The sequence below is a fragment of the Apiospora marii genome, assembly GCF_038362585.1.
Source record: "Apiospora marii strain CBS 49790 chromosome Unknown utg000005l_segment0_segment0, whole genome shotgun sequence".
NCBI lineage: Eukaryota > Fungi > Ascomycota > Sordariomycetes > Amphisphaeriales > Apiosporaceae > Apiospora > Apiospora marii.
Window position 1 is genome coordinate 2,687,621 of NW_027117377.1, and position 14,388 is coordinate 2,702,008.

At 53.6% G+C, this 14,388-nt stretch overlaps 3 protein-coding genes across 3 annotated transcripts; 2 read left to right on the forward strand and 1 right to left on the reverse strand.

Moving 5' to 3' along the window:
- Nucleotides 1-940: 940 nt before the first annotated feature.
- PG985_008761 (uncharacterized protein) lies at nt 941-2,699 on the forward strand (the record flags this gene model as incomplete). The annotated part of the gene is made up of 5 exons (XM_066828529.1): nt 941-1,145; nt 1,202-1,269; nt 1,321-1,706; nt 1,779-1,843; nt 1,900-2,699. 5 exons carry the CDS (start codon nt 941-943, stop codon nt 2,697-2,699), a joined length of 1,524 nt encoding a protein of 507 aa, XP_066683441.1.
- A 573-nt stretch (nt 2,700-3,272) lies between these two features.
- On the reverse strand, nt 3,273-6,566 carry PG985_008762 (uncharacterized protein; the record flags this gene model as incomplete). The annotated part of the gene is made up of 1 exon (XM_066828530.1): nt 3,273-6,566. One exon carries the CDS (start codon nt 6,564-6,566, stop codon nt 3,273-3,275), a length of 3,294 nt encoding a protein of 1,097 aa, XP_066683442.1.
- A 3,930-nt stretch (nt 6,567-10,496) lies between these two features.
- PG985_008763 (uncharacterized protein) lies at nt 10,497-13,862 on the forward strand (the record flags this gene model as incomplete). Its single annotated transcript, XM_066828531.1, has 2 exons — nt 10,497-13,487; nt 13,674-13,862. 2 exons carry the CDS (start codon nt 10,497-10,499, stop codon nt 13,860-13,862), a joined length of 3,180 nt encoding a protein of 1,059 aa, XP_066683443.1.
- Nucleotides 13,863-14,388: the final 526 nt, after the last annotated feature.

Below are 14,388 nucleotides of genomic sequence, written 5' to 3' on the forward strand. Positions count from 1 at the left end.
ACTTCTTGATATGTATAACGGCCCACTTACGAACGAAGGGTCCGCCAGGGTTCGCGGAAGCAGGATGGAGGCTCCGGGCCAAATATCGCCACCCCCCGCGTAATATGACCGCACGGCCGGCGGATGAGGGTGGCTGGGAGACACGATTGACGGATCGGCTCCTATAGGTCTGAGTGGCGTTCCTTCCTCGCACCGACTCGATCCATTCTTTCCCCTTTCGATGCTCTGTAGCGAAGACACTGAAATGAAGCGACGGTCTACTTGGGCAGGCCAACGACCACGTCTTGGCTATTGGCAGATTCCCTTTGCTTGCGAGTCGTAGTCCTCTCCGCGTTTCATTACTTTCTGACTGGCACTACCTTCTACCAATACCTGTTGATACGGTGTCCGCGGCAAGATGGGCGGTCACCTGCATCTTGAGATGCTAGCAAGGTCACACATCTACGGAGTGTCATGGGCGTGGGGGAAACATGCTCTATTCGAGGATGCTCCACGCTTATCCGTCTCTCAATGAAAAGGCACGAAATATATGTGATCAGGAAGTTCACCGTTGTTGGTAAAGTTAAAAGTGCAGACGCTCGGGCGGCACCCGTCAGATGTCTTAGAGTGACGGTCAGCATTCCATGTGGGAGTCGTTGGCACCCACCCCACGAGGCCCCGGACACAAGGGGCCAGGCACGCACAATGACGGACTTCGTCTCGCAGGGCTGGTCAAACAGGTTCTAGGCGGCGGCCATGTCATTCCATCATGATTCTTAATGTTTCTGTTTCCGCTTCCTTGCTTTCTCAACCCCTATAGAGCTGCACTCGACGCAACATATTAGTCTGTTCACCAGTCACCTTCGCGCCCGACACCCAGTACCACCACCGCCGCCAAGATTACCTGGGGTATCTTCTTCAAGCACCTGTCGACTTCGAGGATGATATAGTCGCCGCCGCGATGGACAACTTACAGTTCAGCGAGCTCCAGAACCAGCGGCTCATCATTGCCGTGGTTACAACATGCATCACATTAGCGGCAGGGTCTTTCGCGCTGCGCTTCTATTCGCCGATACGTCAGGGAGGCTCAAGGTACTGGTTTGGCGACTACTGGATGGCTGGCGTTCTGCTTCTATCTCTCGGCATGAGCGCCAGCGAGTACATAGGTGAGCAGCCCCTTAGCTGAGCGAAGTTGTAATGTACGCATTCTCACATTACTCAGGGGTTCAATATGGTTATGGAACCCATGCAAGCCATCTGGATCCAGCTATGGTTATGGGGTTTAAACAGGTACGAAGGGCGCCACGGTCATCAGAAAAGTTGCTTACATGTATGGAATAGAACCTGTACGCGTCCATGCTTCTTTGGACAATCACCACCTTCAGTGTCAAGATTGGCATCCTCCTATCCTACTGGCGCCTGACCCCGCCGCCAAATCACGCCGTGTTCCAAAAATGCATCCTCGCCTTCGCAGTTTGCTCGATAGCCTTGCTCTTTGTCAACTCTATAGGCTTCGCCGCACAGTGCCTACCCGTTTCGAGCTTCTGGGCAGCCAGCTTCGGCACAGCGCAATGCCTCAACAGGACCTTGTTTTTCTACGCCTCCGCTTCTCTCAACTCTGTATTGAACATTGGGCTTTTGGTGCTGCCCTTGCCAGTGGTCTGGTCCTGGCAAACTTCAAGAAGACGGATAGTTGCTTCGGCAGTTCTGTTCACATTCGGAATTTTGTAAGCATTTACTCCTCCTCCTTGGTAACTCCCGTATAGATACAGCAATGCTGATGGATGTTCCATTTCTAGTGCCTTGGTTGCAAGCATCATCCGCGTTGCAGTGGTCAGTCTCATTGACTGGGACGATGTGACCTGTAAACCCCCCCCCCCTCCTATGTGAAAGAAAGAGAGGGTTGCTAAACGACATCAGTCACGTTTGTTAGCTACAACATCTGGGGCGTCATAGAAGTCCTCGTAGGCTTCACGTGCGCGAACATCCTCTCAGCAGCCCCCACAATCGCCAGATGGCTGCACATGGACGATGACGACTCTGCGGCACAGGATTATCGAGAATTTAGAAAGGCCTATATCAAACGCCAGAACAGCAACGGGACCACCGCCGAGACCATGGCGCGTATTCTCGCGACTCCCAGTCCCGGGCCCACCCTGATGAGCCTGACTGGCATGAATGGTCTGAACGCTGGAGATGACACGTCACGATGGACTAACACACCTACTCCTATTTTCTCCTCTTACAATAGCTCCTCCATGGCCATGGAACGGGAACTGGAGCGGGAGAAACAACAGCAGACGACTGAGGAAGCCGGTGAGGAGAACGACTCGATCCACGAGCTGATGAACCAGGGCGCACTCATGGGTAGCCTCCGCAGCGCAACGCCGAGCTCACGATGCGGGACGCCTTCATCGATGGCGGCGCCCGCCTCGCGGTGCATAACTCCTACGACGCCTTCCACGCCATCGACCCCCGGCGGGCCGATGTACCTATCCCAGAACCGCCTGCGGCACCAGGTCTCGCGCATCAGCAGCCGCTCCAGCGTGCGGTCCTCCTTTGGCGACATCCAGGTCCGCCGCGTCGTCGTGCTGCGGGTCGAGGGCGTCGAGCCGGGCCACCGCGGCCAGTCCTTCGAGACGCACGTCACGAGCTGCGACGACGTGAGCAGCTGTCACTCGTCGGTGAGGGGCATGAGTACCGAGACGCCGTCGAGCTGACCAGACTTAATGATTTGCTCCTCACAGACAGGTTTTGTACTACCACCACTTACTTAATACTCTTATCTTACATAATATTAGACGGCGACGAGGGGAGAGTGGGTAAAGGAGATTATACCCCGGAACGATATTTTCTTTTGTACATATAGATATACCACGCAGACGGACTTATGCAACCCATTTTCTTATATATCCTTTCAAGATCAATCTGACTTGGATAAACGCTTGTAAAATTAGCAGTACGATAAGAATCAAGAATCGAATCAAACAATCGTATATTCCGGCTGTGACGCTACGCTAATGCTTTCCTATTCCCATCCCCCCCCCCTACCTTTCGACTCTTGCATGCCATCCTCCAAAGAGTTGTCCAAGAAAGTCCCCTCCATGCGACCGAATAAGGAAAAGTGTGTGTGTGAGTGTGTGATGGGGTATCTTGGCTGGCCTAATCTATAGAAGAACACCATCCCGGATTCAAGAAAATGTAAAGAAAGAAAAAAGCAAACAATTGGAGAGCTGTCCCGTTCATCCGTCTAATCTTATCTCCTCTCCCCCCGACTAGTAATAATACCACTCTCAGCCGAGCCCGAACGTCGCCTCCTCCTCGGCAGGCGTCGGCGTCTTGGACATCTCGGTCCTTTCCAGGTCCAAGTCCAAGCCGGCAGCGCTCTGGCTACTCGCGAAGGCGGCACTCTCGCTATCCGCGCCGGGTCTCGGGCTGGGCATGGGGCTGGGGACCCCCGACGCCGTCTCCTCGGTAATAAGCGCGGGGGCCGACGTCGCCTTGTGCTGGCTTTGCAGGTTGTTATTGTTCCGACGGAGCTGGTTGAGCTCCTCGCGCTCCTTGATGAGTCGCTTCTCGGCGTCGATGGCCTGGCCGCGCATGTCCTTGACGTCCTCGCGGCGGACGACCTTGCGGAGGCCCTCGGAGGCCTGAATGAGGCCGTCGATGCTGATGGCGTGGTTGGTCATCTGGTGGTTGATGTACGTGTAGACGGCGGCGGGGGCGTCACACTGGAGCAGCTGGGTCTCGTTGAGCTTGAGGAGGGCGAGGGCGACGCGGAACAAGAAGGTGCTTCCGTCGTTGATACAGAGGACCACGTCCCAGACGCGGAACAGGGCCTCGGCCGAGAGGCAATCCGTGAAGACACTAAGGAACCACTGGAAGGTTAGGGCCTCGAGCTCGATGCACAGGTCCTCGAGGTGCTGCGACAGCTTGGGCAGCACATGGGCCACGTACTGGCGCAGGACCTGCTGGTCGGCCCGCGACGCCATAAGGCTGTGGTCGTAGTAGCCCTGCGGCAGAATCTGCTCGATGATCGAGGTCAAGACCCAGAACGCGTCTTCGGTGGAAGGCATGATCAGGAGCAGGTTCGCAGCGATCAGGTTCATGCCTTGGCAGTACCCGACCTCGTGGTTACGTCTGGAGTAGGCGAGCAGAACCTGCTTCAGCTTGCCAACTCCTGGGCCCTTGCGGAAGAAGATATTGTCCGTCAGCGTACGGGTGATATCCATCTCAATCTGCGAGACAACCGAAGGGTCGTCGTCCTCGGTGGATTGGGCAACAAGATCGTCATAATAGCCCGGAATGCGTAGAGAAAGAGCGCCCGAGCATTCCGACCAGATCTTGGGCCGGTTGGCCACGGGGATGCCTCCCAGAACCAGGGCTTTGAACTCATTCCACTTGTTCCGGCCAACCTTACCTTTGACGCCAAGATCAGCGACGCCAATGGTCTCTCCGTCGGAAAACTTAGCCTCGGGAATCATGACAGGGGCCTTTTGGAAACGAGCCTCTGCAGCAGCGGTGGCCGCCGCGATGGCAGCTTCGTCTTCGCGGCGCCGTTCTGCTCTCACTTTGCGCAAGAACTCATTCCAGCGTACAGTCTTCTCTCGCTGAAGAGCGTCGTGTACATCGCTGAGCTGCTGCAGTAACAGTTTTACCGGCTCGGCGTCTTCTTTGACCAGGGTTGCAGCAGCGGGTTCATCGTCGGGTTTTGCAGCTACTTCGATGTTGAGAGCAGGGGCAGCACCTAGGGGAGGCACAAACCCACGTTCGTCCGAGGATATCACAACGGGCGACCTGGGAGCATCACTACCGTCCAAGACTTGGATAGCTGATGCTGTGATGGAAGGGGTATGCGAAAGCAGCTCTGTAGGGAACGTAGCCGTCTTCAAGTAGTCTTGCCAACGTTTGGGTTTACCCTGTTCCACAGAGCCCTCGCTCGAGTTTGGCGTGCCTGGCCTATCGCCACTGCCGGCGTCGATAGTTGGGCTGGTATTGTCATCCAGCATGTTGGGAGATATATTCGATCGCCCACTGGTGAGCATTTCAGTGCGGCTGCCCCTTTTCACCTGCCGCGCCATCTTTGCTGCTTCCCTCTGCCTCTTCTTACGGCGCTGGTCGTAAATGAACCCGAAGCGGTCAGTAAGATAGTCGGCACCCATATAGTTGTTATAGATATGCGTCAGCGTCGGTGGCTGGCCTTCAGGGGAGAAAATCGTGTCCATCTCGACAGGGCCGTACTTGTCAGGACGGGTAAGCGAGGGGCTAGGAGGACTTGTACCCATTGTGTCCCACCTCTCATGCGGCTGGCTCCGTGGTGCAACATTGAGAGGGGCTGGAGTTGGTCGTCGCATGGCCATGAGTGATTTGGGGCCGAGCTGGGTAGAAACAGCTCGGTTTGAAGCGTTCGTCTTGACGCTGGTGCTCGAGGCTGTTCTCAGAGAACCGCCATGGCCTGTCGAGCTCGTCCTTCCCCTGATAGAGTCGCCGTCACGGGCAGTCTTGCCGGCTACTAGCTGTAAAGCCATGCTAGCAAGAGACCCAGACTGCTTCCTGGGTACTTGACTTGAATGCATGCTCGAGGCCCTGCTGGAGCTCCTCACCGAGCCGGAATCGGGAGGGGTGAAAAGATTCTCCTGGAGCGGGGGTCTTCGCTCCCCGGATGTTGGGGCTCGCACAGCCGAGCGAGCTTGATCGCCATTGAGGCTGCTTGCGCGACTATTCCTTTTCGATGTGCCGCTTCCCAAAATCCAGTCTTTCCAACCTCTCACGGTGCCTCTCGCCTCATTGTCTTTGGGACTAGATAGACTGTTCCCTCTGATGGTGGCATCTCTGGGGTCTCCTAGGACATAGTTCCCATACGACACCGAATCCTGCATCGCATCGTTCATAAGGTCCGACAATTCCCCGCCGCTGGCCTTTTTCGATTCTTCCTGCGCTTTGAGGTCTAGTTCGATCGTCCGCAGTCTGGTTTCGAGGTCGAGATTGGACAAGCCACACTCGAGTATTATTTTGCGCAGCGCCCTCTCCCGAATGTCGGCCTTGCGCCGGAGCGTGGCAATCTGGTCATCGCGTTGCGCTAGGTCTTCGGAAATCTGGCGAACGAGCGGCACGGCTCCTTGCTTGGCGATGAGTTGCTTGATATGCTCGTCGGGCGCATTGTGAAGCGCGCCGGGCACCTTGCGGGTCGCCAGCGGGGTATCTTCGAAGAGGGCATTTCGTGCTGAACTTTGGGCCGGGGTATCGGAGGAGATCAGCGTGTCCACTATGGAATCGACGGACTGCGGGTTGGACGTCTTCCTGGGCGACGAAACAGGCGCGGTCGTGGCTGCTGCAGCTGTCGCTGCAGCCTCGAGGTCAGGCGTGAGGGGACGCCCGAATGACGGGGAGCCCGGGGAGAAGGAGGGAAACGACGTCAGCGACTTGTCAGACGCCGCAATGGAGGAGGCCGAGCTGGAGGGCTGGGAGGTGATTTTGGCGCGGGACCGGGATTTGGCGCGGAGGGTGTGTCCCCTGGAGCTCCTGATGGAGGCGGTTGATAGCTGTGACGTAGAGCGCTCGAGATGCGCTGAGGGATCGGGCTCCATTTCATGGCATGGCCCATCAGCATCCAGGTTGCAAGCGAGGGCGGTAATAGAAGGAAGTTATCTGGGTTGTGCTGTCTGTGTTGGTAGCAGCAAGAGAAAGTGTGTGCATGCTTGAGACATGGCTCTGGGTGTGTGTGTGTGTGTGTGCGTGTGCGAGTGGGTGGTCAATAAAAACAGAAACCGAACAGTGACGGCTTGTGATGCATGGCTGCTTAGGTTCAAGTGTTCGGGTATTTGGGGGGTTAATGTTATGCAAGTGCATTCGTCGACCAGTTACACAAATGTCGTAGGCTTGAATTTAGTTCTGTGTTGGTTGGCTAGGTAAGTTTGAGTAAGTTCCAATAGTGCTAGTCGATAGGCTGCCAGCTGCCCCGGATTTCGATCTAAGGTTGGTACTCGGTCGCACGTAGCGCGTTTGGCGGGCGGGCAGGTATCACTGTCGCTCCCGGGCCAATCTCCCGCTTGGCTTGCATAGGGCGGACACATGCACTAAACTTGGACTGCAATGGGAATGCATGCCAAGCAGCTGCCTCCTTCAGGGTTCCCTCAATGTTCCGTAGTGGGTCTCGGGGTTCACAACTAGGGTCTGGTATTTTTACTCCAAGCCAGCATCACGGTTAGTCATTGATGGATTCCATCCGTCCAGTAGCTCAAGCAAGGGATTAGTCAACTGGAATTTTGGGCTCTGTGTGTGTGTGTATATGTGTATGTCAAGACCTCACATCCAAGGGCTGTTCTATTACTTTGCTATTATTACTTCATTGCATCTTGTCGTTTCGGAACCCTCTCTCATCTCAGCCAAAAAGTGCTATTTGTAGTGCCTATCAGGTAGGACAGCCCCTGAAAACGTCCCTTCGCATAACATAGCCTCGAGGTTCGGTCTTCAGTCAAAGTATCTGATAGTGGTGATAATAACGACGAAGTAATCGGCGGTGAAATATGTATACATCGGTGGAGCCATAGTCATAGGATAACGGCGGATCGGGAGGAGCAGTGTCACCAACGGCACGTTCGTATGATGTATCGACGGAAATGCAATATCCCTTGGTACACAAGACCAACAGAAGCCGTCAAGCCGAGAAGTATTTCCGATCACATGTTACAATTTTCTAATGGTATCCGTGTGCTTATCTTTCCTTCGCAAACATAGTGAATACCTACCACTGTGTATGCAGCTTTATCTCACCACTACGGAGAAAACCAGGTTGAAACGGTGTACTATAATATCAGGATTTCACCCAGCTTGGTCAATACTGTTGGTACAGGCAACGCAACCCCAGACGCATAAGGCTTCGCTTGGTTCTCTTGCACTGCTTGGCTGCCTACTTGCAATAGGCTCAACGTGCAACATTTTGGATGTCATAGTCATCTCAGATAGCCTGGAAGACAGTAGCTTAATTGGTTGGTCAGTTTTTTTTTTTTTTTCTTTTTTGTTAGCTACATATTCGAGTCACTGGAAACTGCAGATGTGCTGCTACTGATCGCTCTATGGCCCTTGGTCTCTCATCCAACAGAAAAAGACAATGATGGGAGTAGGTTGTCAGTTCTGGCCTCGTACCACAACTTGTGCCTTTTCCACCATGTTTGTTCTTCCTTCCTCTCCTCTCACTTGGCAGGCGTGATCACCGACGTTGGTTCTGGGTGTAATCCTAGGCCTGTATGTTGCCGCAGTCGCGATCCTTACCGCATTGCATCATGGTGTGGACATTTCATGGATATAGGAGAAGTATACATTTCCTTTCCGTCACGGCTGGTCCGTTCTCTCGATCATCCGTTTCAACTGGATAATCAACCACATCGTCGGAGCTCCCGTATTGTATGAACATGGGCGCATATAAAGGGCATCGTCACGCCAGACTGTCCGTTACATTGGGGCGGTCTGGGAGTTGGTCGACAGTCACAACATCCCCCTAACACGGCGACTAATGTTTTTTAAAGGAGCCAGCCTCGGATTCTTGGCTTCTACAGTGGCTCGCGGCCAAACTGTGAGCATCTTCATCGTCAGTAGGTTCATATCGATCGAACATCTGTTTTGAATGTATAAATACAAATGAGTCGTTTAGCGATGTGTTTTCATTGGACAGTGTCGAGCGCAACAGCTGTACCTTCTTCGGTGAAACATGGGCAAGACGTGATGTTGGCAGTTCCGTCATCGTGACCGAGTGCATGTTCCATGTGTTGGGCATATGTTCTTTGAGACTTGTGTAAATGGAAGGCGGCGTTGAAAGAGTAGGCGCATTTGATAAGGAATTCTAGAATATGTGTTTGTCCCCTCCTGGGACACCCTGTTTATTCCCAAGAGAGCAAACGCCAGATCTGGTGTTCATTCGTTATTATTGTAATGTCTAAAGGTGAAAAGCGTATCATTGACTTTGTAGTTAAACAAAGGTTCAAAGCAAAAGACGATAAAGGTGAAGAGCACGACGTGCCTCGTTCACACAACCATGATTAGATTCTAGAAAACCGCCTCTCCGTGACCCAAGTAGTGTGATAGTGGTCGCGCCGACGAGCCCCTGGTTGCGTCGATGAACCCCTGGTCGCCGATGTAGTTCTAATCGCCGACGAGCTCCTAACTGCCGATGAGCCCCTGAGAACGCGGCGATCCCCATTGATGATGCAGGCTGCAATGGCATTACAGAAGCAATTAGTGGCTTTGCCAGTCTGAGAGCAAGCTCCAAGCGCGTCTTGTGGTATTTTTGACCCAATTCAGTGTGACTAAGTGCACTCTATCAGTGCTCTTCGAGTGACCACTCGGTACCAACCTTTCACCTTTCGTTGAGGTCGCCCAACTCGCAAAAGCTCTTTCAGCTTGCTACCCTCATCCAAAGTGGCGTGAACTGTCTCTCTTCACACCTCGCTCACCTCTACTAATCAGTCCAAGGTAACTTCTGGCAGGTTCTGGCATCTCGAGCCCAGGCAAGCAATAAAGCAGTACCCTCTGCTGGTAGGTTTCGGGGGTGTTGCATATCAGAAGCGTCGTACCCTGTCTTCCATTCTTTCACCCAACTTGACTTTCAGCAGTCCATACAACCATCCACACACTCTCATAACGGTCGGCTTTCATCTTCCATCTCGGGCCTTCCAAATACGTTTTCATGAAGGCTACGACTGCCAACTAGAATTCATGAATGATCGCATTTACCCCCGCCCCCATCCCCGCACCTTTCATCTCATTCACTCCCCTCTTATGGTCTATACATAAAGATCAAGCCACTTACTGACAGCATATCGCTGTTCTATTCATTATGGAAAGTTGGACAGCACTTCGCGCTGTGTGCGCGAAACCTGACTGTCCAACCAAGGAGGTAACGGTCCACTGTCAACGTTGCGAACTGGTCAAATACTGCAGCGACGACTGTCTCGATCAAGACCAGGGTAATCACCGGGCACTATGCGAATCCCATCAGCGAAGGAAGGATGCTTCTTACATGACACACAATGACGCCAGAAGCCTGGTGGTCCAAGACGAGAACGAACCATATCCTCACGTTAACTCGGATGATGTCCACAAAGCACCAGCAAATGGACAAGAACCAAGACTCTTCTCCAAACATAAGGTCAAGAGCCTCATCACTCCCAAAGATACCCTGGTGGGGGATGAGATCAACATCCAGATCAATGGTAAGTCTATCCAGTCAGTCACTATCTCCTTGACAGCGAAAGCATTGCTCCCACCGAATTATGCGATACTGTATATATCAGGGATCACTTGATACCATTGGTATGATGTGTATTCCGATTAGGTACAATAATACCCCATTGGTCATCCACGGTGAGTATTCCACGAAGAGCAGCGCTTTCGCCGTCAAGGGGATGAGTATACCCTCAACATATTTTCTAACAACAATACAAGGTTTCGGTGACATGGGGCTTTTCATTGAGACGTTCTTGTCGGTTCCCCACGGCTCTAAGACAAAGTTCAACTTCTACATGGACGAGCTGAGCGACCTGGCCGCTGCCCGGGTGTTTGTCCTCCTATCCATGGCCAATACAGGGGGCCACTACGTACAGACGGCCGAAGCCATATTGCATTATTGGTATTCAGCGTTTCTGCCGGATTGGGTGATGATAATCCTCGAGAGACATGCCCAAGCCGCCGTGGTGGACGTACAAGCAGAGGCTTTGTTGGTTTCTGAGGAGGACTCCGTTAACTACAAGAAAGATTGTGGTTGTGGTGACAAGTCAACAACTAAAGTGTTTGAGATATGGTTACCAAAGCCATACACTCGCGATCGCTTGATTTATCTCACAATCCCATCTATGATACCTCAGAGTCGTGCTATACTGCAGAGATCTCATAACATCAGCGGCCGGCGAGCCAACATCGCAAGAGAACTCTCCGCACAGAGAGACCATCGGGAGTGGCGCACTAGCCGGATGGAATACTTGAGAACGGGAGTCCTCCTCCCCATCACAGCTTCAAAGGAGGAATTCAAGTATCCCAACCCGGCCTTTTTCCCGAGCTGGGAGAGATGCCGAGACTACGGGTTCGATCCGATGGAGGCTTGGCTCGATCTCTACGGCCCCCCCAAAAACTCGAACGTGCCACATGACGATGTTCACGGCAACTTCTTCTATTACATGAGAGAGAAGCTTGTTCGGTTCCTTGTTGCCCTGGATCGCGTGAATAACTACAAGATCACCATATCCTCCCATCGTCCTCCGGGATCCGCTATAAATTGGAATATGAGATGGGCGAGCAACCCTACGATGAAGGTCTATCATTTGGACAAACTCGACGATCTCAAGCACCTTGACGTGGCCAAAGACATCAAGAGCTTACTCTACTTGGACCATGAAAGAAAGAAAAGTGACTCATCGCAAGGCACCAAAGTCGAAGATCTTCCAGACGAGCATCCCGAAGAGGATACCGGAGTCACAGATGACCAGGGACTCATCCCCCAAGATTGCCAGCAAGAAGAGCAACTTGAAAAGAAACGCCTCAAGAAGTTAGAGAAACGCAAGGCTGCAAAAGCGAAGAGGAAACTGGGAAAGGCGAATGCCTCTAAATTGGTCAAGGAGAAGACTCTTCAAGACTCGAACGCAGACGACAGCCGAGGCAAAACTACAACACAAGCCCCAGGCTCAGGAAGTGGTTCATCAACGGCATCATCCGCAGTTGTGTTTACTCCGTCGAGTAGCTCAGGAGTATCCGAGCCGACTCAACGGCCGAATCAGCAACTTCCTTTGGCGTCACTTGCCGCCGAGAACGAGCAGGGACAGGATGAGGAAGGACTTGGCAAGGAAAGCGCCGCCTCCACACCCACCACTGTAATGCGAGATCAACCCGCCAAGTCATCCCCAGAGAGTAACGGGAATGAATGGATCACGATTTCAAAGAAGTCGAAGCCGAAAAAGGCTACGCAACCTATCCACTTCAAGGGACAGCCTACTCCGACGCCTACAAAATCCTTCCGCCACACCGCATCGACCAAACCCCTCACGTCGTCCTCCCTCAGTATCAATACGAATCCCGCTTCGGATCAGCAAGCAGCAACAATGGCACGAAAGTTTCGAGAGGAACGAGCGGCGCGCAGCAGTCCTCCGCGCCGGGGACTGGATTTCTGGGACAATTTCGCCGACGACCCCGTAAGCACCCCAGGTGAAAAGGGGCTGGGGCATATAGAGGAAGCCGAAGCTAACGCAGCTCCGAACTCGCAGCCTTCTCCGATCCAATTGCCGCGGCTGCCTGACCCTGTGCCTCTGGACGGACCTGCGCTTGGGTTGTGGATAGAGACGCCCGCACAAGAACCCACAGAGGAGGCCATATTGGAAGTACCGGTGAATTCCGCACAGGAAACAGAGAAGCCCGCACAAGAATCCACAGAGGAGTCCGCATTGGAAGCATCGGCAGATTATGCACAACAATCACCAGAGCCCGCCCAGAACGACCCGAGCAATGGTGAAGGAACTAATGGTCAACTCCCGTCAGTTTCCCAGGCAGTCGTGGACACTCAGGCTCCGGTTGCTATCCCAAGCAGAAGTCCGGAAGACTACATTCGCTCCGTCCCGATAATCAAATTACCTGCTCCTCTTCGGTACACTTCGAACCCGTATGAGCTCATCGTTCATCAGGATACCAAGTGGTGGCATGGTCGTTTGAGGGCGACCATCACAGCCAAAGTCACTTTCCCGCACGTGCCTGTTGACCAAGCCGGCAGAGAGAATGGAGATGGCCAAGCTGGTTCCTCTCCAGCTATAGACCAAGAAGCGGAGCTCCCGAACGAGACAGACTTGGTGGCAGATCCGGTGGCAGACCAAGGAACGGAGCACCCGAATGAGACCGACCCTGTAGAGGATCCAGTGGCAGACTCGGTGACAGATCCGGTGACAGAGTCGATAGCAGAGCCGGTAGCAGAGCCGGTAGCAGAGCCGGTAGCAGAGCCGGTAGCAGAGCCGGTAGCAGAGCCGGTAGCAGAGCCGGTAGCAGACAGCCACACAACAAACCGCACGACCACAAGCGGAAACGGCAATGCGGAGAACCGAGACACTGTCGTCGAGACCGAGGCTAGTAACGATGTGAATACAGTTACCGACGCACCAGTCGTGGAGCCTAAGATGACCAAGGCCCAGAAGAAGTCGAAAAAGCGCAAGGAGGACAAGGCCAAGGCCAAGGCCAGAGCTAAGGCCAAGAAGACTAGAAACTCGGCTGCTGCTACGGCTGAAGCTACGGCAGATACTGCGGACAACACTGCTGCCCAGGCTTCGAACCAGGCTGCAGTGGCTAGTGGATCTGGAGCTGAACAGCCCTCTGCTGATCCAAGCAGGTTCTTCAACAATCTCGACATCCTTGCCACGGCCGCGGCTATAGTTAAGCGAAATGCCGAGCGCAGCGGTACTGGAGAGACGAGCGCCCTCCCCGAGCAACCTGCTATTTCTGAATCCATCGACCAGGTCGACGGCAGCCCTGGAAACCCCCAGGTCCCTGCTTCCCCTTCCTCGGTCCCTGTCCCCCTCTCCCCTGTTCCTGGTTCCCCCTCCTCGGTCACTGTCTGTGCCTCCCCGACCCCGTCCATGCCAATTTTCCTCGAGAACGGCACGCGAGTTCGTGATGGATACAAAGTGTCTGACCTCACCGAAATGGAGAAGAACACTTCGCTGACCTAGGAGGAAGCGAAGAACCCTTCCAAGCGTCGTCCGGTCCCCTGGACCGCCGAGGACCTAGCCACTGTCGACGTGACGCCGAGTCTCCGGGGCCCGGCCTTCATCGAGCCCTCCAAGCGAGGTTCGTTCTTCCCTGACATGTTCCCCGATGATTATTACTATCCGGGCACGTCCACATCGAAGAAGGATTAGGTCAACGAGGAGGAGAAGGAGTAAGCGTGCTGCCTACAAACCATCTTGGTGTCGCAGAAGGAACGGCCTGGGTGGCGTTGGTTGAATCGCCAGGACCATCAGGTTGAATAATATGACCCAGGAGAAAGCGATTGGTTCATGGTTGCAAGGCATTGTTTAGATAGTATGTTTGAGTAGACATTTCAGCGAACGAGATGATAGATACACCAACCTAAAATTCAGGGGCGCTATGCAATCGAGAGAGATCACGAATGTGTGGTCCCATGTGAAACCGCAGCAAAGTGACACAATCTGATGGGTTATAATACTGTATGACCGAATGGTCAAGTCGTGTACGGTCATCCACCAGAAAAGTTGCCAAAGGGGACCGGGTTGCTCCGGATGTTCACAAACGAATTGTTATGAAGCAACGCGGCAAAAGCCGTTGGGTTGGAAGTGGACATGTACTCCGTAAACATCGATGGAATAGGTGGCAATGCTTTTGGGTGTGCTGTGCCACATGCCACGTGACGATTGGTACACACTA